Raw genomic sequence first — 24193 nt, forward strand, 5'->3', positions numbered from 1 at the left:
GGCATCCAGGGGCTGATAGGCACGTGGTCCATCAGGGACCCCGTGGGAGCCAGCGGGGGGACATGGCCCTTCTTGCCTTTTGGTTTGGCACAAACATTAGGATACTTGGTGCCCAGTTCTGGTGAGCGGGCGGGAAAGGTCCCATGGGTCATTAGAGCATTTAAGGAAGGTAGTCTGATGTGGGGCATCTGGGCCCAGGTCATGATCCAGGTCAAGTCCTGCACGGGGCACCAAGCTCAGCAGGGAGTTTGAGGTTCTCCCCTCACCTCCTCCCCTGCCCCCTGCACACTCGCTTCACTCTTGCTGTTTCTCTAATAAAGCTGAGGTGCGTGCATGTGTGGCTCCCGAGCAGCAACCCCTGCCCTGCCCCCCTGCCCCCCTGCCCCACAGGCAGACACCCGCTGCCCTGGTTCGCGCCTTTGTTGGGGCCAGGCTAGGTCATACACTGGGCTTTCCCAGAAGCAGGTGGTTCCAAAGGGCCGTTGATCAGAGGGAGCCTGCAGGCTTTGTCATAGTGAACAGGGGGGTGAGCAGCAGTGAAGGGAGTCCTGCTCCCTCACCCTGACCTGTGCACCCTCACAGTGACCTGAAGAACTGGCCTGGGGATGGTGTTCGTCTCTCCAGATGGCATGGGCACTGCTGGCCTCCACCCTTGAGGCCTTGCTCAGGACATGTGGGCACCTGGCCTGCCCCTTTCAGGCCCTGCAAATGGGCGCTATAGTAGGACACTGGGACCTGGTGTGCTAGGGGGGATGACCTGAGGGGGGGCGCCATTCCTATCCTGGGAGGTAGAGGAAAGGAGCCGCCCATATGGGGATGCACGCATGCCTACCCACAGGGTTGGAGGGGGACCACGGCCAGGATATGCCCGCTACACCTCCCCATTGCCATCTCCAGCCTGGCCTCTGTGCAGGCCCCTCAAGCACCCCTGCCAGCAGCACGGGGCACCTCTGCCTCCCCTGGAACCCTCTGGTGCCCCCTCATCGTGACATTGAAGCTTGCACTTGGCACCACCACCTGCCCCGCTGCTTTTGGAAAGGACATGTGCCAACAGCTCCACTGACAAAGTCTGCACACACTAAGGGAGCAGGGCCAGCATGTCTGCGGGCCCAGGAACGGCAGCCATGCAGGCTGAGTACGGAGGAGGTGCAGAGGCCACCTGCAAGGATGTTGGTGACCTGAGCCCTGCGCTTAGGCCCTGCGCCACAGACCGGCTGCTCCCGGAGGCGGGCCCAGCAAAGCCAAACGGGAGATGCGGTGAAGGGAAGGGGGTGCCATGGTGCGAGGACCACCCAGGCCACAGGGGGAGGCCAGACCCCATTTCCTAGGATGGTATCCGAGTGGAAGCCCTAGGGACCAGCCGGCAGGGAGAGGCTGCAGCACCTGGCACCATAGCCAGGGTCCCAGACAGAAACTGCCAAGACGATGCACAGATGTGCAAACACGACAGGGCCGTGAAGAGGATGCTGCCTCCAGTGTGGGCGGACACGAGAAGGTGGATGTGGCCTTGCTCACCCTCCACTGAGCTATGTCTGCTGCTATCCCGGTGCTCAAGGGCTTTCCTGCCCTCCACGTCCCTAAGTGATCCTGCAAGTATTGGTTTGGGGATCACAAAAAAGTCTTGGTTAGTAGACAAAATTGTAAATAAAACTCCACAAATAAGGAGGACTGTGTCAACAAATGAAATCCAGAAAAATATAAAGAAGAGAATGTAACACCACCAGAGAGAGTCTTCTGAGACTTTAAGGCTGGTTTTGTATCAAGAAAAAACCATGAACACCCTGTATCAAGAGTCTAAGGAAGGAAAAACCACACGGGCGTGTTAATGGACGAGGTGAAAGCACCAGGAAACAGAACTTTCATCGATGAAGAAAACGTCTCCAGCAAAGGAGAAGGGAGCTTCCTCAACTCAAAGGAGGGTGTCTGCCTACAAGCATTGCAAAGCTCCACGCCAAGTGGCCGAACGCTCTTCCCTCAAGGTCAGGGACAAAGCACAGGTGCTGACCCTGCACCTGCTCAACGTGCCAATAAGGCAAGAAAGGGAAATACAATGCAGGCCCATGGGAAAGGAAGTGGTGAGGCTGCTCCTCCCTACCGATGGCAGAGGTTCCAAATCCTGGGAACTAATGAGTGAGCACTGGGCTGCAGGCCAGCACCCGAGGACCAGCTGCATTCTTACTTGCTCCTCATGGACAGTTAGTTGAATATGGAATTTAAAATAATACGATGTAGGTGCCTGGGGAGCTCAGTGGCTGAGCGTCTGCCTTCGGCTCAGGGTGTGGTCCTGGGGTCCTGGGATCGAGTCCCGCATCAGGTTCCCCGCAGAGAGCCTGCTTCTCCCTCTGTGTCTCTGCCTCTCTGTGTGTCTCATGAATAAACAAGTAAGATTTTTAAAAATAATAATAGGATGTGTAATAGCTCCCACAAAAATAAATGAAATACTTGGGTACAAACTAACAAAATACACACTATAAAATATAAGACCAAGACTTGAAAGTCAGACCTGAGACCATGGAATGACCAGAAGAAGCTCCTTAGTGTTGGTCTTAGTGATGATAGTCACCAGCACAAGAAATAAACAAGTGCAACCACATGAAACCAAAAATCCGCTAACAGAGGAGCCCGTCCATGGAGCAAACAGGCAGCTTGCAGATGAGGAAAGATCATTGCCAATCGTGTCTGCTGGGGGCTGGTGCCCAAAATTCACATGGCTCAGTAGTAAAAAACAAAAACAAAAAACAAAGAACAAGCTGATTAAAAGATGGGCAGAGGACCCCACAGACACGTTTCCAAGGAAGACCTCCCAATGGCCAATAGACACGTGGAAGATGGTCATACCCAGCTGCAAATTCAACCACAATGAGATGTTACTTCACACTTGTGACAGTGGCTCAAACCAACAACATGAGACACAACAGGTGTTAGTGAGGACACAGGGCAAGGGCAAGGGCCTCCTGGCCTGTGGGCAGGGATGCAAACTGGGGGCCTCTGTGGGGATATGGGGGGGTCGTCCTCAGGAGGATGAAACTGGAGCCGCCCTAGGACCCAGCCTTGAACCACCAGACACTCACCCAAAGGAGACCAACATGCGAGTTTGAACAGATCTGTGCCTCCATCATCGCAGCATTACTCAGGGCAGGATGGGGGTAACTTGTGTCCAGCAGGGGATGATCGGAGGTGGATGGGGCGGGTCCATGGGGCGGAGTCCTGCTTATCAGGCAGACAGAGCTACAGCCTGTGACTTCCCATATGCAAAATGTGTGAGACAGAGAAATGGGTAAACTTGGCCATTGTGCTCAAATAAGCTGAATTCAAAAACACACATGTGCAGGATCGTGGTTCTGAAAACTAGAAATTCTGGCCAAAGAAAATATTTAAAAGACCTAAATCCTAAATAAACAGGACTGTGTTCGCAGACCCGAAGGCTGACACTTGTGAGGCTGTCAATTCTCCCTAAAATGGTCGCAGAAATTTCAGAAGGAGGTTTTGTAGCTAGAGAGGCCGGCAAACTTTACCTGGAAGCACATAGGAGCGAGGAGAACTAAGCAACTTTCAGGAGACATGAAGCTGGATAGGGGCTTTGCCGTGCTCCCAGGGCTTCCAGGGCAGGGCACGGCAGCCAGAGGTACACACCGGCCCCGCTCAGACAGACATGGGGCAGGCGGACACAGCAGGACCCAGAAGGATGCCGCACATGTGGCCAGGTGCATGAGAAGGGGGCATGAGAGGTCATGCGGGAAGGAGGGTGCTCTCGGCAGTGGGGCCATAGTCGGGCCATCCCTGCATGGTGGCCGTGACCTTGGCCGAAACCATGCAGTGCATGCGAAACAGAGGCACTGTAGCTCTAAACACACGTTGTGAACCAGGCATCTCGGAGACTAGCAGCTGGGCAAGAGCTTCCAGTAGAGGCAGGAAGGGCAGGGAGCACAGGCCCAGGGAGGGCAGCCCTAGGGCAGTGGGTGGCCTCATGGCCACAGATGGTCCTCCTTTCCTGGTTCCGGTGCCGGGTCATGAGTATCCCTAGGTCAGTTAGGCCTACGCATACATCAAGGGGGGGGGTCTCCTGATGGACTTTCTGTGCAGCCGGGGGTCACTCAAGCCCCTGAGCCAAAAGCCACCTCTTCAGACTCCTTGACTCTCATGGGAAGAAATGAAAGAATCCAGTTTAAAGGGAGGAGATGTGACACGTGATCGGGGAAGATGCGTGTGCACATCAGTGCTGCACAGGTGTCCAGGATACCAGCCATGGGGGCAATGTGAACCCATAATGAGGCTTCACCCATCAGATCAGCTGAAGTTAAAAATCATGACCCCAAATGCTGGGGAGGAGGCAGGAAGCTGGACCTTCCTGCAGACCTGGGCAGTTTGGAATCCAGGTCAACATGACTTGGCCATGTGCTTGGCAGTGTGTCTCCCGAGGGCGATCAGGGCACCAGGACCTCCACAGCCACGGCCAGGGTGAAGACTCCCCAGATGCTTCCCCGAGGGCAGGCCAGCCAACATGCACCCCATCTGTATGGACTGGCCCAGGCACAGGAGGGACCAGGAAGCACTCTGCTCTGCCTGGGGGCCACCAGGCTCACCCAGCCCCGTGGCCACCTCCCAGCAACAGGACTGTGACCAGAGGCATTTGGCAGGGTGGGGGACCAGGGGGTCAGGGCACGACCCAAGGGGCACGGGGAGGGGTGACTGGTGGTGTTCCTGTGTGTCTACACATGTGCAAAAACAGAGCGACTTCATTGTACACTCGAAATAACCAAACAGCAGCACCAGGGAGCTGGGTGTCCCTGTCCTCCCTGGACCATGTGTCAGTCAGGCCTCCTCCGGCCTTTGCTCTGGCCAAGCCCTGGGTCACCGGACTCTGACCTTCCCTTAGGCCAAATCCAGGCTGCCCGCAGGGGAGGGCAGGGTCAGAGGGCAAAGTCTGTGCGTGCAGCCTCCAGAGAGGGGTGGGGGCCCCTGGGCGGGCCACTGAGTGGGGCAGGTGGGGCGAGGTCGTAACCCTAGGGGCTGACCCTGGGGGATGGGGGTGACCCCTCTGCGGGGCCTGAGCTCACTGCATAGCACTGGTGGCCAGTCTGGATTGGGCATGAACAGTACCCACCGGTGGGGACCCTTCCCAGACCCTGTCACCTGCTGCTGAGGCCCAGGTGGAGGAGGGTGGTGACCAGCAGAGGGACGGAGGCGGGACAGCACTTGGCAGGAGCCCAAGGGACGGGAGCCCGAGGGACGGCCGCCCAGCTCTGTCCTCACTGCAGCAGTCTCTCTGGCAGCACAGGTAAGGGGGGGCTGTCCCAGTCAGAGGGGGGCTGTCCTGGTCAGGAGGGGGCTGTACTGGTCAAAGGGGGCTATCCTGACAGTGGAGGAGTTTGCCCATCCTCTGGCTGGGGGTCTCAGGATGCGTGTTCTTGGGGGAAACTCTGAGAGGGGTTCCGGCATCCCTGGGCCCTGCCTGTGACCTGCATGCTGGGTGGGGACCCAGGCTGGGTCTCCTCCGGACCTGACAGGCCACCCGCCTTCTGAGTCTGTCCCTCCTGCCTTAAAATGGGACCCTCACCTCGCAGCCCATGCTGTCCCTGGTCACTGGGGGCCATGGCCTCATGGTACTACCTCCCCTGCCCCTCACTCAGCTTGAAATCACCTGCGTTTATCTCCATTTCTGTGAGGGTCACAGTGGACACCCAGTCGCAGGACCTCTAGCACGGGAGATCCCAGGGAGTGGTGCCTTCGGGGGGGACACCAGGTGCCTAGACTCCTGAGGGCCCCACGCACGGCCTGACCTGGGGTGTTGGGGCCCCTGTGCCAAGCGCGTTCCTGGCTCAGCCCAGCCAGTGGCCCAGAGCCCGTCTGGAGCCAACTAAACCATTTCGGAATCCAATGACAGAAGCCAGGGGTTGTTTTTTGTTGTTGTTGTGGGGTGGGGGGGGGTTGGGTTTTCAACCAGAAACCAGGGTCTTTGTTCCGAGCTCCCTGAGCTCAAGGTCCTTAGTCATGACATGCTCCTCAGGTCCCTGCCAACCACACTCCTCAGAGGACACTTGAGGCTCCCTGGACCCCCAGCCAGGCACTTATGCCCACCAGGATCAGGTTGGGGCTGCAGAGAGGAGGCAGGAGGGCAGCAGAGGACGGGGGCTGGGTCCCTTGAGGTCAGTTGCGCTGACCTGCAGTGCGGGACTCCTTCCCCCAGGAGGGCGGGGGAGGGGGCTGCCTAGAAGACACCATGGCCCCGGCATGAGGAAGAGGCTCCTCTGGATGCCACCGCCTCACCATTGCTCATCTCAGGCTAGCCCTGGCCCCATGGCACCCCAGGCAGGCCTGGCTCTGACATGCTGGTCTTCGGCCCTGCTCACCAACCAGTGAGGATAGAGACCCACAAACCAGGAAGGACAGAGACCCACCCACCAGGCAGTACGGAGGCCCACCGACCAGGGAGGATGGAGACCCAGTGACCACGGAGGACAGAGGCCCAGTGACCAGGGAGGACGGAGGCCCACCAACCAGGAAGGACACATTGACCTTCCAGGGCAGGCAGCGTCTGCAGCTGCAGCACAGACAGTCTGGGTGCCCACAGGTGCCCCCTCTTCAGGTGCCCAGCCCTCATGGGGCCGACCTGGAAGCAGCAGGTCCTAAGCACCCTACTGGGGGCCACAATGGCCTCAGGCCTCACCACGCTCATCCTCATCCTGGTGGAGGCCACCAGTGTCCTCCTGCCCACAGACACCAAGGTAGGGCCTGGGCTGGGGCAGGAGGAGGCTGGGCAGGCGGCACCCTCCTGACCCTGCTGTCACCCTCAGTTTGGGGTCGTGTTTGAATTTTTTTTTTTTTTTTTTTTTTTATGATAGTCACACACACACAGAGAGAGAGAGAGAGAGAGAGAGAGAGAGAGAGAGAGGCAGGCAGAGGGAGAAGCAGGCTCCATGCACCGGGAGCCCGACGTGGGATTCGATCCCGGTCTCCAGGATCGCGCCCTGGGCCAAAGGCAGGCGCCAAACCGCTGCGCCACCCAGGGATCCCTGAGGTCGTGTTTGACGCCGGGTCCACCCACACGTCCCTCTTTGTGTATCGGTGGCCAGCAGACAAGCAGAACAGCACAGGCGTGGTTAGCCAGGCGCTGGCCTGCCAGGTGAAAGGTCAGGAGGAAGCGCCATCAGCGGTGTGGGTGTGGACAGCTGTGGCCTGCTCCCTGGGTGGGAGTCACGTGCGGGGGGGCAGGAGTGGCACCAGCTGGGGGGAGGCCGGAGCCAGTGGGGGCTGCGTTCACATCCTTTAGCAAGTCAGTTAATTGACCCGAAAGAAAAGTGGTCAGAGAGGTTGAGGGAGTGACCTGGGTGGCTCAGCTCATGGCGGCACTGGAGCCGAACTGTCTGCCCGCAGGGACCTGGCACAGCACCCACTAGCCTGTCATCCCCTCTCCCCGTGGCATTGCAAGTCCTTCCCCGTATGTGTCACCACCCCCTGTCCTCCCTTAGACATGGGCCTTGGATTCAGGGCCCCAGGGAGCCTGCTGAGCCTCCTCTTAAGACCCTTAATTATATCTGCAAAGAGCTTTTTCCCAAATAAGATCTCACCCAGAGGTCCTGGGATAAAGACACTGCCGGGCCTCCTGGGGGCACCGAGCAGCTACAGCCCTGTCCCGGGTGCTGTGTTTCAGGGCCAGGCATCTCTTTGTATGCCTCTGACCCTGCGCAGGCTGGGGAGAGCCTGCAGGGCTGCCTGGAAGAGGCCCTGGTGATTGTCCCACAAGCAAAACATCAGGAAACGCCCGCCTTCCTGGGGGCCACGGCTGGCATGAGGCTGCTCAGGTGAGGGAGGCCCGGGGCCCAGTGCCCAGTGCTCGCAGGAGGAACCCCCAGGAGCTGAGGGGCCAAGGCTGCAGCAGGTGGGCGGGCAGCGGGGCCGTGGGTTTCCCACTTGGGCAGCTGGTCCCATCCACGCAGCCAGAAGAATGGCTCCCAGGCCACAGCCATCTTTGCGGCAGTCAGCCAGGCCCTGGGCCGGTCTCCCCTGGACTTTCGGGGTGCTGAGCTCCTGACTGGGCAGGACGAAGGTGCCTTCGGCTGGATCACCATCAACTACGTCCTGGGCAGGCTGGTCCAGGTGCCACGGCTGTCCCGGGGAGGGGGACCAGGGCTGGGGTTGGTGCGGCAGGTGCCGGGACTCACTGCACCTGTTGGTCCCCAGTACTCTTTCTCTGGAGAATGGATCCGGCCCCTGGAGGGGACCCTAGTGGGCGCCCTGGACATGGGTGGGGCCTCCACACAGATCACCTTTGTGCCCAGAGGCCCCATCCTGGACGAGAGCAGTCAGGCCACCTTCCGCCTCTATGGCTCTGAGCACCGCATCTACACCCACAGCTACCTGTGCTTTGGCCATGCCAGATGCTGACTAGGCTCCTGGCTCAGCTGGTGCAGGTTGGCCTGGCTGCAGGGAAAGGGGGGGGTGTCAGGACAGCCTCTGGGCCTGTGCTAGGCTCCAGGCTTCCCCCTGACCTCTTGCAGGCCAGCCCTGGCCCCCTGGTCTGCCACCCATGCTACCATAGAGGCTACTGGGCCATGCTGTCCCTGGCCACCCTGTACGAGTCACCCTGTGTGCATACCCCGCCCTCCCAACACGGGGCAGGGAACCTGACCGTGGAAGGAACAGGGAGCCCCACGGCCTGCGTCTCAGCTATCCAAGGCCTCTTCAACTTCTCCAGCTGCGAGGGCCGAGGACACTGCACCTTCGATGGGGTCTACCAGCCCCTCGTGCAGGGCCAGTTCTATGTGAGCACTGTTCTGTCTGCCCCCCGGGTCCCAGCCTCCTTCTGGAGCCCGAGGGGCCTGATGCCAGGTGGGGGCCTTGGGGACTCGGCCTGCTGCACACTGGGGCTCCCTTGACCTGGGCCCCCGGCACCGGCCCAATGCAGGCGCACCCACCTGACTCCTTGTGCCCAGGCCTTCTCGTCCTTTTACTACACCTTCACCTTCTTGAACCTCACGTCCAAGCAGCCGCTGGCCACTGTCAACACCACTGTGTGGGAGTTCTGCCAGAGGCCCTGGAAGCAGGTGGGGGACATGCGGGGTCCCCAGCACAGCCTCCTGGTGCCCTAGGCTGCAGCAATCACAGGCACGACCCAGGCCATGTGCTTGGGTGGGTCCAGCCCCCATGGGACGGGAGGGGTGCATCCCTTGGCCCCTCACATGCCGGCCCCCAGGTGAAGGCAAGCGTATCGGGGCAGGAGCGCTGGCTGCATGACTATTGTGCCTCGGGCCTGTACATACTCACACTGCTGCTGGAAGGCTACGGCTTCAGTGAAGAGACCTGGACCAGCATCGAGTTCCACAAGCAGGTGATCACCTCCTGGGCCCAGCCATCCGGGGCAGGGGCTCTGGGGCAGCTGCCCTGACCAGCCTCGTGTCCCACAGGTCAGCGGCACCAGTATCGGCTGGACGCTGGGCTACATGCTGAACCTGACCAGCATGGTCCCAGCCACTGTGCCCGCCCAGTGGAGGGCCCAGAGTTATGGCGTGTGGGCAGCAGGTGCTGGCTTCATGGTGCTTACTCTCGGGGCAACTCTTGGAGCTGCTGCCATCCACCTCCTCTGGACCCACAGCTGAGTGGGCCACCACCCACTGTTGGAGGCCCAGGCCCAGCTCCCACAGCCCAGGGCTGCCTTCTGTGCTCCTGACCCATATGGCCTTCCTGTCCTGGGGGCCCTGGTCTCGCGCTCAGATGGCCACGCTCTGTCCTCAGGGTTGCTGTGGGCTGGTCAGGGTGTGCTGTGGCCCCCCTCCTGCTCCCTTCCCACCTCCCCCTCCTGCCCCCCTCAGCTTCCCTCCCACCCCCCTCAGGCACCCCTCTGCTCCCCTTCCCCACTCCCTCTTTCTTCCTCCTCCCACTCCAACCCCCCACACACACCTCCCTCCTACCCCCTTTCCCGCTCCCCCCTTCGTCACCCAGTCCTACACCACACTTCCCCAGGGCAGTGTGGTCTACTGCATTAGCAGGCTGTGGGGCCGGGTCAAGCCCAAAAGTGGGGGTGACCTCGTGGCAGGGAAGGGCCTGGCTCCCTGGGAGAGGCGGGCAGGGCCTCAGGAGGAGGCTGCGGAGAGGCCAGCTGCGGCCCTGGTAGTCTGCTGCCTGAGGGAGTGGAATCCAGGCTCCATGGCCACTCCTGGGCTCCCACCCCCAGAAGCCTTTGTGGCCCCCGAAATGGACAAGCCGAGAATACAGACCACACCTCAGTGTGGGGAAGATGCTTTATTAAAACTCTCCTTGCCACAGGAAGAAATCATCCTGGGGCGATTTCTTCTCTGTATTTGGGGTGTCGGGCTCCTCACATGGACCATCCAGCTGGGACCACGAAGCACTTGGGGAAGATGCCGATGCGGCCGTCACAGTGGCCCTCCAGCCACGCTGGGTCCACTGCATGCAAGGGGACATCAGGGCCCCTCAGAGCATAGCAACTGTCATACACTCATAGAAGCCCTGGGCCCAGCAGCCCACTGACCTGCACACAGGACGTCCACCATGTCCCCCTGCCGCAAGTCTAGGTCCTCAGGTCCCTGGGCACAGTAGTTGTGCTGGGCCACCGCCTGGTACAGGACTGGCCGGCTGCCTGCTGCCTGTGGCAGGAAGAGGGGGCAGGCTGCAGGGCTGGCAGGGCAGAGACAGGCCCAGGCCCCCACCCCACAGATCCACACCCACAGCTCCAAGTCTCACCCGGCACTGCAGCTGCAGTCCCCCACGGCTGGCCGCTGTGTCTCGCCAGGCCCCCTGCAGTGCTTCCTCCCCGGGGAGGGCGACCCAGCGTGCCTCATGGCTAGGATCCCGGTAACTGCAAAGAAACCCCCCAGAGTGGGCGAGGGGGCAGGGCTGCTTCAGGCAGGTGCTGACCTCTGACCTCTGCAGTCCCCATGAACCTGCCATCTGCTCACCTGAGCTGCCCATGCTGGGCCTGCAGAGGGAGAGCCTGGCTCAGCAGGGTCCGCAGGTGGGGCAGGCCAGCTCCCCAGGGGACCTTCAGGGCCAGGGTGAAGGCACACTGCACGGTGACCGTCACCAAGGACTCAGGGCCGCCCGCAGCCACCACCTGGGATGAGGCAGAAAGGCAGCCGTCAGCCTGCGAAGCCTGGAGCTGCTCGCTGGGGGCCCAGCTGGGATGGCCTTGGAGCAGAGGGGTGGGGGCTGCAGGCCAGTGAGGCTCCACAACCTGGGTCCCCAGGGCCATCTGAGGGACAGGGCAGCAACGTGAAGGCCAGTGCCTCTTACCCTGGTGCCGGAGGGGTCCTCAGAGGGGCTGGGCTCTGGGCTCCCTGCCACCGGCAGGCCTGTGGGGTGACAGAGCAGGGACTCAGTTGCCCACTCCCCATGTGGAACATGCTGAAGCAGAGGAGCTCCTGCACCACAGACCCACAGCTTCCTCCCTCTGGGGCCTAAGCACCCCCGGAGGCCTGCCTGGGACCCCTCCACCCAGCGCTCCTGCTGACCACCCGCGGCTCAGGACGTCCTCACCTGGAGGAATGTGTTTGCCAACTTGCTCCATGCAGGGCTTCTGTAGGAAGAGCCACAGGCTGGTGAGGGGGTCAGGGAGGGAGGAGGGGGGCCAGGAGAGGGGGCCTGGGGGGGGCCTGGGGGGGCAGTTTTCCCAGCAGACCCAGTGGTGAGGTTTACTGCCACTGACCCCGCTGACCAGCAGGAAGCCATAAATACAACCCACATGGAGGTGTATTCAGGGCATGAACCAGGTCCCCACAGGCTGGAGACCACACACATGTTCCTCACATCAGCAGGGTCGACCCCATCACCCACCCCAACCCCACCCTAACCCCCACCCTGACCCCACCCGACCCCAACCCCACCACCAAGCACTATGAGATGGAGGCTCAAGCTGGGGGGCCCAGGCCAGGGGCCGACTGGACTGCACCTGTGTTGGACGTGCTGGGGAGACACCCCAGAGGGGCCTCGGGAGTCAGGCCATCCTGACTCAGACTCTGACCTCAGGTGGGGTAATGAAGTGTTTGTACCAGCTGCTTATAGCACCTCAGAAGTCGTCAGGAAGGCCGAGGCCTAAGACCCCATCCACGAACCCCATAAACATAGCCTTCATGCCTTGCATGGATTCAGTGAAGCCCAGGGAACAGGGCCTTTGAGAGCAGAGGTGTGTTCACCCTGAGTTAACAGAGCATTGACAGTGAAGAGACTGTTTTCTTACTGAGTCGTTGGATAAACCATGTGTTAAGTCCAACCACCTTCTCCGTGCAGGGGAGACCCCCTCTCCTGGCGCAGGCCGTGGGCAGTGGCCACACACACCTCTCAGTCCAGGAGGGAAGGCTGGGTGACAAGGCCATGGCTGAATGGCCTGAGACCAAAGGCACAGATGCCCAGGCTGCAGGCTAGCCACTCCCCAGGCCTGGGGTGGGGTGAGGTACCCCAGACTCCTGTCTGTGCCACAGGGACATCAGCATGCTCCCAGCTCAGCCACCTGGGCTGGCCCCAGCCGCATTTCTGGCTGGACAGGGGAGGCCAAAGGTCTGTCCCCAGCAGGCAGTGAGGCCACCTGCCCTGCCCTGAGACCCAGGCTGTGGCTGCTGGTCCCCATGCTCAGCCTGGGGGGTGTCCCCCAGCACTAGGGCCCCTGTCCCCCTGACCCAGGTGCACTCACCCACTCATCACAGATGACTGGCGCACAGTGGTCAGCCTGCGCCACCCGTCCAGAGCCAGCCTCTGTCCCTACACCAGGGAGCACGCCTGGACTGCCAGAGACGGCAGTTCCACAGAGGCCTGTGTCTCCAGCCCTGCGGGATGGGGGGAGCCCCGTTCCTCCCCAACACCACCGGCTCAGGCCACTTCCCTGCCTGAGAGGAGCCCCGAGTGTGGACATGAGGGGCAGCACAGGGTGCAGCACAGAGTGGGCCCCTGCTCTATGTCCCCCCACCCTCTGCAGACTTGAGCCCCACCCCCTCTCCGGGTTGGACGGCCCCTGCTGTGAGGAGGCTGGAGGGGTGAGCATGTCAGCCCACAACCCAGTCAGCGCCCTCCCTGGGTAGGGCCCTGAGCTTCGGGGCAACCAGCAGTGTCAGCTCCCTGCCGGTGCCCCCTGCAGCTCCTCATGGACTGGGCCTCTGGATAACAGGGACATGGGGAGGGTGGACAGAGGCTGGACACCTGTCCCCGGCCTCAAGGGCTCTGGCCACATCTAGTCTGCAGGGGCTGTGACAGTCCTGGCCTCTGGCCTCCGGGGCCACAGGGGAAGCAAGAGGCAGAGGTGAGACACTCCTAACTACCATGGGGCAGGTCCAGGTCTGGCTGCATCCTTTGTGTCCCAAACCTGTAGGCCCAGAATGCTGTCCTGTCCCAGGATGCAGGTCCCCGGGGAAGGCCCAGCACCCCCAGGTAAGGCTGCATGATGTTCAGACTCTCACACACAGGCCTGCCACTCCCATCCTCACATCAGTGACCATCGGGAACCCCCAAAGAGAAAGGCCTCAAGCGCTCAGGTCTGTACAGTGACAGGGGCACTTGGGGGCTGGCTGGAGGGCGCCCCACTCACCTGGCGCTGCTGAGGCCGGGAGCCCTGGAGATGGTCATCAGGGATGGCAGAGGATACCACCTAGGGAGGGACAGCACGGGCATAGCTGTGTCGGGGGCCCCAGCCTCAACCCCCCAGGGGGAGTCTCCCACAGCCAACCCAAGGCTGCCAGACCACCACGGTGGGGGCCAGGAAGGTGGGAAGAACACGTCTGACAAAGGACAACACGTGCGGATGGTTTCAGCCTCCTTTTCATACAAGTTTTGAAATATCTTTATTTCTCAGATGCCTGGTACTGTGAGAAGCAGACTCTGAATTGATTCATTAATGCAGCTCGGAGTCTCCTGGCCCCAGCCAGCAGAGGTCATGAAGACGAGGTGTGTGGGGCATGTAGCCTCACCAGACGTGTACATGGTGGCACACAGCACACTGGCCCCCGGTGACCTCGAGGGGCTGGGGCTAATCCAGGGCCACCAGCTTGAAATCCAGGCGAACTTCCCTTTGTGCACACAGGTCCCTGTATCCCACCCCTGCCCCCAGGGCTGTGATTTGGGTGACACTGCCTGGCCAGCTGACCTCAGCCCTACCTGCAATCCCACTCTCTGGGGCAGAGATGCAGGGAGACACAGAAACAGAGACTCAGGGAGGTGCTGAGGCCAGAAGGGTCTGGCTGGGGGGGCAGCACCACTTAGGTGCCCCTCTGCAGCCAGCTTCTGGTGGGTTCTGCCTGCTGCTTCCAAGAACCCAGGATCTGAAGCCCACATGGAGACCCAGCCACGACCCAGAAGTTCGGGCATGTCTGCGGCCTAGGGATGGCCCTGTGCCCACTGTCCACCCACCCACCGAAGGCTCCCTAACAACAAGGACCCTTTGAGCTCACCCCCCTGGCTGCTGCTGACCCCTGAGCACCCGGGGGGGGGGGTTACCTTGGCCTTGCCCAGGAAATCCACGGGTTCCAGGTGCTCCACGTACCGCCTGTGAGGCCGAAAGACCTCACCCCTGGGGACCTGCCGCAGCTGCAGGGTAGCCTGTTTCTGGAGGGGGTCCAGCCAATGCAGACCTGAGCATCTGACAGGGCTGTGGCCTCAGGGACCCCCCACCCACTTCTCACACCCTGAGAGACTTCCCCAGCCCCCACACCTGGGCACAGGAGCACCTCCCTCTAGAGACTTCTTCAGCTCATACAGTTGGTCTGGGGGCGCTGGGACAGATAGGAGCCCTGGACGAGCGCTAAGGGGGCCTGGCCTGCTCTCCTCACCTGCACTTGGGCCAGGGCGGCATGCAGGTCTTCCCGGGTCCCCTCTGGCCCCTTGCAGAGGGCTTCCTCTAGGCTGCCAGCGGCCTCAGCCCACAGTCCCAGCGCGCACTGTGCCGCCCCCACGTTGAAGAGCACCTGGGAGGGGACGAGATGTCACAGCCCTCTCCCTCGCTCGCTCTTCTGCTCCTGCCCCCCTGGTCTCACCCCCAGATCGGCTTCAGGCCCCCCCGCCCCCGCCCCTGATTCCACCCCAGACCCCGCCCCAGACCCACCCCTGGCCCCATTCCCCGCCCCGCCACCGCCTCCAACCGCCTCTCCTGGCCCCGCCTCCAGCCCCGCCCTCCCCCGGCAAAGACCCCGAGGCCTCTCTGGGTGCCCGCCTTGCCGCGGAGCCCGCGGGCCCGGGGATGGGCAGCCGGCCTGTCAGCAGGTGCGGGGCTCTGCCGGGCCGACCTCGGTCTCCAGAACCGCAGCAGGAGAGGTAGGTTCTCTGCTCCGAGCATCAGGGGTAGGTTGGGAGCTCAGGGAGCGTCCTGTCCGCCTCCGCCCCCTTCTGCGCGACCGACCGCGTCCTGCCCGGTGCAGGAGTCCGCGCTGCTGTCGCAGGAGCCCCGCTCGGGCCTGTCCCCTTCCTCACCCGCCCCCGCCCCCGCGTGAGAAGACGTTCTGACAGACAGGTAGGGTCGGGTTCCGGCTGTGGCTGGAAGGACACCAGGACACGCTGAGTTGCCTGATGCTCCAGGAGGCCCCGCAGACACCCGCACCCCCCCCCCCACCCGCTGTGAGGGTAGCAGGTGCTTGCCCAGCTCGACTTCGTCAACAGAACCAACCGGTTCTTCTGCGCGCTGCGGTCTCTGTGGCCTGCCTAGCAACACACACTCCCAGAGCCAGCTGGCCACCCTCTGGAGATTCTGTTACAAGGCTGGGGGCGGGGGGTGGTCACTGCCAGGCCAACTGCCCACGCCCAGCCCTCTGGCGGTGAGTGCAGTGGGCTAGGGAACCCAGGTGCCTGCAGACCCCACCTGATAGGACTTTCCGCCATCTGTTTATTGAAGCACAGGTCGTCTGGAGAAGGCTCCTAGGCAGCACTGCTGGGAGTGCTGGGGGTGTCCTCTGCATTCCCCTCCCTTGGCGTCAGCTGCCTGGACAGCCCAAGGTGGGGCGCTCCCTGCCTGTCCCCTGCCAGGGGCCCATGATCAAGCCATGCTTCTCCCTGACCCCATCTGCTACTCCCTGCTGCCTCTCTGACCCTCCCTGGCCCTCCTTCTGGCAGTCTCCCAACTCTCCGTCCCTAAGCTTCCTCGGGGTGGGACCGTGGCCCGTAGGGGCAGTGGGGCACCACCTTTGGAGGCCAGCTTCCTGTGCAAGTCTGTGCAAGCTCACCTCCCAGGTCTTCAGCTTGAAGCGCAGGCCCAGCTGCGTGTAGTCGATGGCCGCATTACCCCTCAGCTGCGCCAGGGCCAGCCGGAAGTCAGACAGGGCCTCCTGGAACCTGTGGGCAGTGGGGGAACAGGGGGCGGGGCTCTGAGGCCATTGGGGAAGGGGCCAAGTCCTGTCCCAGCCTCCCTCACCCAGCTCCAGGACACCTGCTAGGGGCCGTGGTGGCCACCCAGGTCCTAGCACATGGTGGGCATTCAAGTCTCTACCATTGGATCAAGGGATCAATATGCAGATATGGCTGTGGGGTTACAGAGGGCACCCGGCCTGGGGTGTAAGGTGAAGCTAGCTCTGATCCAGCTCTGCCTTCTGGAAGGCTTGCTGCCCTGCCTGGGGCCCCTGTCTGCCCAACCCTGGCTGTATAGAGTGCCCTGAGCATTTCCCTCCTGCTTCTCAGGACCCATGTCCCCTGGGGGCCTCCCTCTGCACAGACCTGCTGGAAGGAAGCTCCTCAGCCTCCCCTAGGCAGGCCCCTGGCTCCATGAGAGGAGGAGGCTGCCCCCAGAGTTGGCCTGCCTGGCATGGGGCCATCCGTGGGGCTCATCCAGGGGCTAGGTGAGGGAGTGGGAAGATGAGCCTATCCTGCAGAATGGTTCCTTCTCTGGGAAGGACCACGGAGAAAGAACCCTGGGTGAGCATTGAGGACCCCAACCAGCTCCATGTCCTGGGACACACCATTCCTGCAGCCCTGTTTCGGAGTCCACATCTGCAGAATGAGTATGATCACACCATCCCTGCTACAGTAACAACGTGGTGAGGAGCAGAGGAGGGGATGTCCGTGAAAGCGCTCCATGAACCTTGGCAGAGATGAGGCTCACCATGCGGCTCTGCCCTGCATCTTCTGCAACAGGAGCACTGTACCCTGCCCATGCTTCCCCAGGGCTATACAGGAGAGGGTTGGCAAGGGGGGGTGACCCACAGGGAGAGCATGGGGGGAGTACAAGAATGGACTGTGCAGAGAGAAAGGGGCGTCAGAGAAGAAACAAGGCATCCCTCTGCTCACCTCTCCAGCTGGAAGTTGGCCACACCTCGCTGGAAGAAGCCAACAGCCATGCATGTGTCCTTGGTCACTGCTTGGTCAAATGCCTGAGGACGAAAATGCCCAAGGATCACCCTTGTGTCACAGACAGTCCAGGCAGATGGCCAGCAACTGGGGGCTGAGGCATTCCACTGGCCCTCGAGCCGGCCACACATCCAGGGGTCTCCAGAGCTGGTATCTGGGTGCATGCATCCCTAGTCAGGTGCCCTGAGCTCCTGAGGTCGAAGAGCCCAGTGAGGTGTCATCATAAACCACTCTGTTTACCATGAGGACGACGGGAAACAACAGAAGGAAGTGCTCCAGCACGGTCACCAGTCACCCCTGGGGCTCCAACTTATGCGACATTCTTGTCTTTTTAAACTCCTTTTTTTTTTAAAGATTTCATTTATTTATTCATGAGAGACAGAGAGAGGCAGAGACACAGGCAGAGGGAGAAGCAGGCTCCATGCAGGACTCGAACCCGGGAATCCAGGATCACGCCCCCAGCCAAAGGCAGGCGCTCAACCACTGAGCCACTTGGGCGTCCCTAAACTCCTATTTCTGATAGTTCATACAGAATGACACACTTGTTATCTTTTTCTAAAAAAGATCTTATTTAGGGGGGTCCCTGGGTGGCTCAGCGGTTTAGTGCCTGCTTTTGGCCCAGGGCTTGATCCTGGAGTCCCAGGATCAAGTCCTGTGTCAGGCTCCTTGCAGGGAGCCTGCTTCTCCCTCTCCCTGTGTTTCTGCCTCTCTCTCTGTGTGTGTCTCTCATGAATAAATAAATAAGATCTTTTTTTAAAAAAAGGACCCCAGGGTCACCCCAGGACCCAAGTGTCCCACACTTGTTATCTTTTGAATTAGAAAGACAGGCCCCTGGGTGGCTCAGGCGGAGAAGCGTCTGCCTTCAGGTCTGGTCATGACCCAGGGTCCTGGGGTCCAGCCGCACACTGGGCTCCCTGCTCAGTGGGGAGCCTGCTTCTCCCCTCCCTCTGCCTGCAACTCCCTCTACTTGTGCTCTCTCTCTGCCAAATAAATAAATAAAGTCTTTTTTAAAAACCTGAAACTGGGGCAGCCCGGGTCACTCAGCAGTTTAACGCCGCCTTCAGCCCAGGGCCTGATCCTGGAGACCCAGGATTGAGTCCCCCGTCGGGCTCCCTGCATGGAGCCTGCTTCTCCCTCTGCCTGTGTCTCTGCCTCTCTCTCTCTCTCAAATAAATAAATAAATAAAAATCTTTAAAAAAAAAAAAAACCCTGAAATTGTTACTGAGAATTGTAGACTCATACGCAGAGGCAAGAAGCAACAGGGGATCCCTTATACCCATTGCCCAGTCTCCCTCTCACTCCCACATGAAGTTGTGCAAGATATTCACACTGATGCTCTCCTATAACATCTAATTCTCTTTTCATTTGTGTCATTTTTCAGGTAACTGCCACTGATCGTCTTGAAAACTGCTGGATCCTGGTTCTGTCAGAGAGGTTTGGGGACGGGAACGATGAGTGGGGTGCTGCTGGATTTTTGTACGTACCCCTGAATACGCATCACTTGAAAGAATACAAAGCATTCAGAGGGCAGAGAGCAGCTCTGTGCTGCCCCCTCAGCAGAGGAGCTGTGCATGTGTGCCTGTGTGCACTCCTGAGCTCTTGGTTCTTTTGGGGAACAGATTGGGGAAAAGATGAGTACTTAGATCTGGGGTGTGGGTACCAACAAGACAGCATCTGCGCATCGCCATAGGTGTCTGATGAAGTCCCTGCTCCAAGCCCTACACCTTGAGGGGCAGGCAGGCCCCTTCCAAGCAGGATCCAGCCTCCAGCCTATTTCCGGGTATGTTAGGACACCAAGCACCTGAGCCAGTATCACCCCAGCCCTTCCTGGTGACTGGAGAATCTGGCACGTGGTCATCACCACGTGGAGATGATGGGGGAGGCCGCCCCCCATCGTGGCCCTGAGTTCAGGTGGGATCCCCCACCACACAGCTCCCACCTGCCATAGCTGTTCACTGAGGCAGAACAGTGGGGGACATCCCCCAGATGACCGTCAGGAAGAAGGACGGGGATGCCGGGCTCACCCCGGCAGCTGGGTCCCCAGGGCCAGAGAACAGCCTCCCCACAGGTGGGGTCCCCGCGGCCACCCTGGGTGCCCGCTGTCGGGGACCCTGCTCACCCGTAGCGCGGCCTCCGGGTCCCCGGCCAGCAGGTGCACACAGCCCAAGTTGAAGCACATCTTGGCGGGCGGGTCCGGGTCGCCCGAGAAGAGGCGCAGGGCGCAGCCCCAGTCCCCACGGGCCACCGCCTGCACGCCCCGGTGCCAGTCGTGCACCAGGTCCCCTAGCGAGGGCATGGCGCTGTGACGGCTGTCGGCCTGTGCTTCCAGGCTGGAACGGGGCGGGCAAGTGGGTGCCGTGCGGGGTCCGGCGGGACTGGGGGCCAAAGGCCGCGGAGCAGGGGCTCCAGGATCCGGAGAGGCGCGGCGACGTGGAGGGTACTCCCTACGGAGGCCGGCGGAAGGTCGCGGCGGAGTGGGCGCCGGGAGCCAGTAGCCCGTGCAGTCGGTGAGCCTGCGCAGGTGCGCCACGCCCCCGGTTGCCCTCAGGGCCCCAGGCGGCCCCTGGTGTCCCCGCGGCCCCGCCCCCTCCACATCCGGCCCCGCCCCTTCCCTCCAATCGGTCGCCCTCAGCCCGACTTCCGCCCTCAGCTCCCAGCGTTCGCTTTTCCCCGCCGGTAGCGCCCCCGGCCGGGTGGATCTCAGTGCGCCGGGGAAAGCCGTCCGGGATCGCTGCGGCCGCGGCCGGGCCAGGGTTCCGGGCGGACCCCGCGGGCTCAGGTGAGCGACGCCGGGCGCGGGCCCAGGAGGGGCGGGGTCAGGGTTGGGGTCCTCGCCCAGTGGCCCGCGGGGACAGCAGAGACCCAGCGTGGGAGGGGTCCCCGAATCCAACCCCCGGGACGGCGGGTCGTGGGGAGGTGCCGGTGACACTCGTGGGGACCGTCCGCCCCGTGTCCCTGTCACCTGCCTCATCGCCCTCTCCCTCATTAGGGACCCACCTGTCATGACCCACACCCCCTCGGGAACAGGGCCCCACCAGCCCCTGCCCCGCCCCGCCCGTCCCCTCTCTGGGACAGGGACCCACCCGCCGCGCCCCTGTGGCAGGCCGGCCCACCCTGTGCCCTGTGGGCTTCCCTGACCCCCAGGAACTCCATCACCTAGAAAGTAGAAGCCCCCCCCCCCCAGACGGAGGTCTGTGGACCTGGAGGTGGCACCTGCCCCCCACCAGGAGCTGCCCTGGAAGCCTGCAGTGGCCACAGGGGCCCCTGCCTTCTCAGCACATGTCCCTACTGATGCCCGGTAGGTGTCTGGTTGGCTGTTACGCTCTTAGCCACGTGGGTCGGGGTTCTCCGGGGAAACCGGGCCCAGGGCAGAGGGTGAGCCTGACAGCGAGCAGCTGTGGGGCCTGGAGGAACCTGCAGGGGTGCAGAACTCAGGCTGTTGGTGAGTCTGGGAGCCAGGTCTGTCCTCCCAAGGCCTTCTGGGGACTGGATGAGGCCTACCAGGTTAGGGACAGTCATCTGCCTCAGGACAAGGCTACCGTCCCGACTGTCAGTCTCCTAGAAAATGCTTTCTGGGCGCCTGGGGGCTCCAGCGACCTGGACTACGGTCCGGAATTCCAGTCCCAACTTGCGTTCCCTTGCCCCTCGGTACCCCCGCACCAGATGCTCTTGCCTCTCTCTCTAGTGGTTGACCCACTAGGTGGCACCGTGGCTTTGCTGGGTTGCACATAGGATGAGCCATCTCCGCAGCTGGGCCCAGAAATGCTCCCACAGACATGCTCTGCCCTTTCTCCACTGAGCGAGCCTCCTGGCCCCATGGTGCAGGGGGTACTCGAGTCCTGGATGGCTCGACTCTTGCTCAAGACCTGACTCACCTTTCACGTTGGTGTCCTCCTTCCCAGGATGGGCCTGTGAGTCCTGTGACCTGGGAGCCACGGATCCTCCCTGTGTGACCTGAGGGGAAGAGGGCTGAGTCCTGACCTGGCAGACCTGGAGGCCCCCCAGGCAGCTCCCTCAGCGAATGTCCATGGGCCTGGGCCCCTGAGGACCTGCTTCCTCACCTTTGGGCCTGGGTTTCCTGACCCATTAGCCTGGAGGATGGTACCCACAGCGTGATCCTCTCCCTCCCACCTGGGCGGACATCCCTCCCACTCTCATTTTCCTGCCTTCCCTGCAGGGCCTATCCTGCGGCCCACCAAGGTCCCACCTGGGGCTCCTCAAAGCTGACAGCTGCAGCACCCACACCCTGCCCCCATCCTCTCATCTCATGCCTCCTGACACCCCATCACCCACCCACACCTCCAGTCCCGTTCCCTTCATCTGGGCTGCAGGAGTGCGGCCGAGGTGCCCAGTCTCATCCTGAACCCCAGCCTCAGATAGGGGTCCGCTCGCTCCTTCCTCCTGTGCCTTAGCCCAGTCCAGGACCTGACTACTGGCTTCCAGAGGAAATGGAAGCAGCCGGAAGGGACCCCTATGTAGGCACCCACAGGTCTGCCCCCTCCCTGACACTGTCCCCCTCCCACTCCAGCATGGTTTCCTGATGGAGTCAGCCCATCATCATACTGTCATTCTTCCCGTCTTGGCCCCCCTTCCTCCCGGAGCCCACACCCACCCACCCTGGCCATGTCTTTACTCCCCTTTGCAGCAGAACTGCCAGAAAGACTTGGAGTGTCCAGTGTCCAGTTCTGCTGTGTACCTGTGGAAATTGGGGTGCAATCCGTGTATGAGCAGGTCATTTCTACAGTGTGCAGATCACTGTTCTTGTCCTATTCACAGCACTGAACAAGCATCACCTTATTCCATGGGTGGCTGGCATGCCCATCAACCTGCCCCTGCCCCGGCAACCGCTGACCCCATCTCTACAGACTTGGCCCTTCTGGGTGTTGCATGTCGATGGAACCGCACAATACATGGACTGTGTGTCTGGCTTCTCTCACTCAGCGTCATGTTTTTGAGCTTCATTCGTGTTGTAGGTCCTATCAGAGTCTTGTTCCTTTTTAGGACTGAATGACACTCATCGTGTGGACGGACTCCACCTTTATCCGTTTACCTGATGATGGGCATTTGATTGGTTCCCACTCTGGCTATCGTGACAGATGCCTCAGTGAACATTTGTGTACAAGTTTTGTGTGGCCGAGTTTCAGTTCTCTTGGGTACACACCCAGGAGTGGGGTTGCTGGTCGTGTGGTCCCTCCATTGAACTTTGACTGCTACAGGTGGCTGCACTCTTGCATGTTTCCATCATGCTGCTTGCTCCTTCACTGGCTCTAGGCGCCCTTCCCACCATCACTTTACCCAAAGGCTGGTCAGGGTCACCAGCAATATCCACATCTTGAGCCCCATGGGGACACTGAGCATGCCTTGTCCTCCCCCCTTAGCACCTGGCCTCCAGGACATGACCTTGTCCGGGTCCCCTCTGTGCCCTGGCTACCCTTCCACCTCCCGTGGGCTCCATCCTCCCTGTGGACTTACTCCCCAGTACTCTGGTTGTTTGGATTACCATCGAGGAGTCTGCTGCATCTGCTCTTGTATCAGCTTCTTTCCTCCTGTAATGAAAAGATGAAAGACGAAATAAAAAGACCTGTCTCCCTGGCTGTCACTGTACTCTAATGTGTACTGCAGCCCTATTAATAGCAGCCGCAAGCTAGAAACCCTCCTCGTGTCCTGCAGTGGCTGACTGGCCAAGCCAACTGTGCACCTGAGTGAGGAGATGCGAGGTGGTGCCAGGATGCGCGACAGGGACAGTGGCTTGTGGGCCTCCTGGGAGCGAGCTGAGCAAGAGGAGATTGCCTACTTGGACTCCATTTATATGGCTTTCTTACTGGACCCATTGTATAAATGGGGAGCCGATGAGCAGTTGCTTGGGGCTGCTGACAGGTTACTGCCATGGGCGGACTGGCCTGTTCGGTCTCCGGGGTTGTGATGTGGCTCCTGGAGGTGACACCTGGAGGACATTTCTCTCAGAAGTACGTGTGCATCTCTACTTACCGCAAAATAAATGTTTGATTTAAAATAGCTTTTATTTTTAATTTTTAAAAATATTTATTTATTTATGATAGACACAGAGAGAGAGAGAGAGGCAGAGACACAGGAGGAGGGAGAAGCAGGCTCCATGCCAAGAGCCCGACATGGGACTCGATCCCGGGACTCCAGGATCGCGCCCTGGCCCAAAGGCAGGCGCGAAACCACTGAGCCACCCAGGGATCCCCTAAAACAGCTTTTAAAGAAGGTTTAAATGAAAGGTTTTGCTGTCTTACAGACATCCTGAAGGTTGGGATGATTAACGAGTCTGAGGTTGTTCCAGCTCCGAAACTTAACTGCTTAACTGTCATGTAGAAAACTTCCTTCCATCTGAGCTAACATCTATTCCCATGTAGGCATTGAAGCAGCTGGAGTGGCCACAGCACATGGGCCCATCTGTGCAGACCTCACAGTTCCTACTCAGGGGAGGAGCCCAGGAAAGGGAGCTGTTTCCTCAGGTAAGAATGTGATGCAGATGGCGGTCAGCATTGTCATGGATCTATTTTTAAAGGAATTGTGGTTAATTCAGGAGCACAGATGCCAAACAGGCAGAAATTGCTTTTAGCCCAATACTAGGGAGTTGGGTCTTTTTCTTTCCTTTTTAAAAAACAGGCATGTCCCAGGAAAAAATATAAAATAAAAATAATTTTTTTTCTCTCGGGAAATAAAAACAGCCTTGGATTGATTGGAATGCTTGGTGCTGGAGACCTGCTTCCTGAGCCCTGGCCTGCCCGGGGCTACATCTAACTCGGGGTCACCCAGCACCTCCCCGGAGGCTTCAGTGAGGTGCACCCACCAGCTGCCATGTCTCTAAAACCCAGCACTAGAGCCTGTTTATGGGCTGCTGACTGTGGACACCAGGCAGCCTGGACCTCTGACTCCCCAGAAACCTTGAAGAGGAAAA

General features: G+C 60.6%; 3 protein-coding genes across 27 annotated transcripts in view; 2 read left to right on the forward strand and 1 right to left on the reverse strand.

The window, feature by feature from the left end:
* The first annotated feature begins 6469 nt into the window (after positions 1-6469).
* On the forward strand, positions 6470-10273 carry ENTPD8 (ectonucleoside triphosphate diphosphohydrolase 8). Its single transcript, XM_072748141.1, is given in 11 exon segments — positions 6470-6725; positions 6795-6800; positions 7019-7130; positions 7652-7802; positions 7938-8097; positions 8182-8371; positions 8374-8411; positions 8499-8762; positions 8934-9044; positions 9194-9328; positions 9405-10273. Coding segments are annotated over 11 exon segments (1485 nt in total). The 5' UTR covers positions 6470-6599; the 3' UTR covers positions 9597-10273.
* On the reverse strand, positions 10208-19564 carry NOXA1 (NADPH oxidase activator 1). Of its 2 annotated transcripts, XM_025987896.2 has the most exons (13): positions 19388-19564; positions 17209-17291; positions 16152-16260; positions 15406-15468; positions 14769-14903; positions 14437-14544; positions 13532-13591; positions 11494-11533; positions 11251-11309; positions 10917-11071; positions 10702-10816; positions 10490-10604; positions 10208-10404 (listed from the first exon to the last, which is right to left on the reverse strand). In XM_025987896.2, the coding sequence occupies exons 1-13, from the start codon at positions 19562-19564 to the stop codon at positions 10316-10318; spliced, it is 1308 nt and encodes a 435-aa protein (XP_025843681.1). In that variant the 3' UTR covers positions 10208-10315. The 2 variants fall into 2 exon arrangements, with proteins under 2 accessions (XP_025843681.1, XP_025843682.1); XM_025987897.2 differs by lacking the exon at positions 15406-15468.
* EXD3 (exonuclease 3'-5' domain containing 3) overlaps positions 15122-24193 on the forward strand; it is an 81375-nt gene continuing 72303 nt past the window's right edge. For 6 of the 24 annotated variants that reach the window (XR_011999777.1, XM_025987887.2, XM_025987889.2 and 3 more), the window contains exons 1-4: positions 15122-15249; positions 18650-18744; positions 19919-20047; positions 23646-23747. Coding sequence is in view for 9 of the 24 variants with exons in the window: in XM_025987887.2 (XP_025843672.1) it covers positions 18720-18744; positions 19919-20047; positions 23646-23747 (256 nt within the window). In the remaining 15 variants the exon portion in view is untranslated. The other 18 variants (XM_072748131.1, XM_072748138.1, XM_072748136.1 and 15 more) reach the window with 14 other exon arrangements.

This window comes from Vulpes vulpes, chromosome 2 (assembly GCF_048418805.1).
Source record: "Vulpes vulpes isolate BD-2025 chromosome 2, VulVul3, whole genome shotgun sequence".
In the NCBI taxonomy this organism is placed as follows: domain Eukaryota; kingdom Metazoa; phylum Chordata; class Mammalia; order Carnivora; family Canidae; genus Vulpes; species Vulpes vulpes.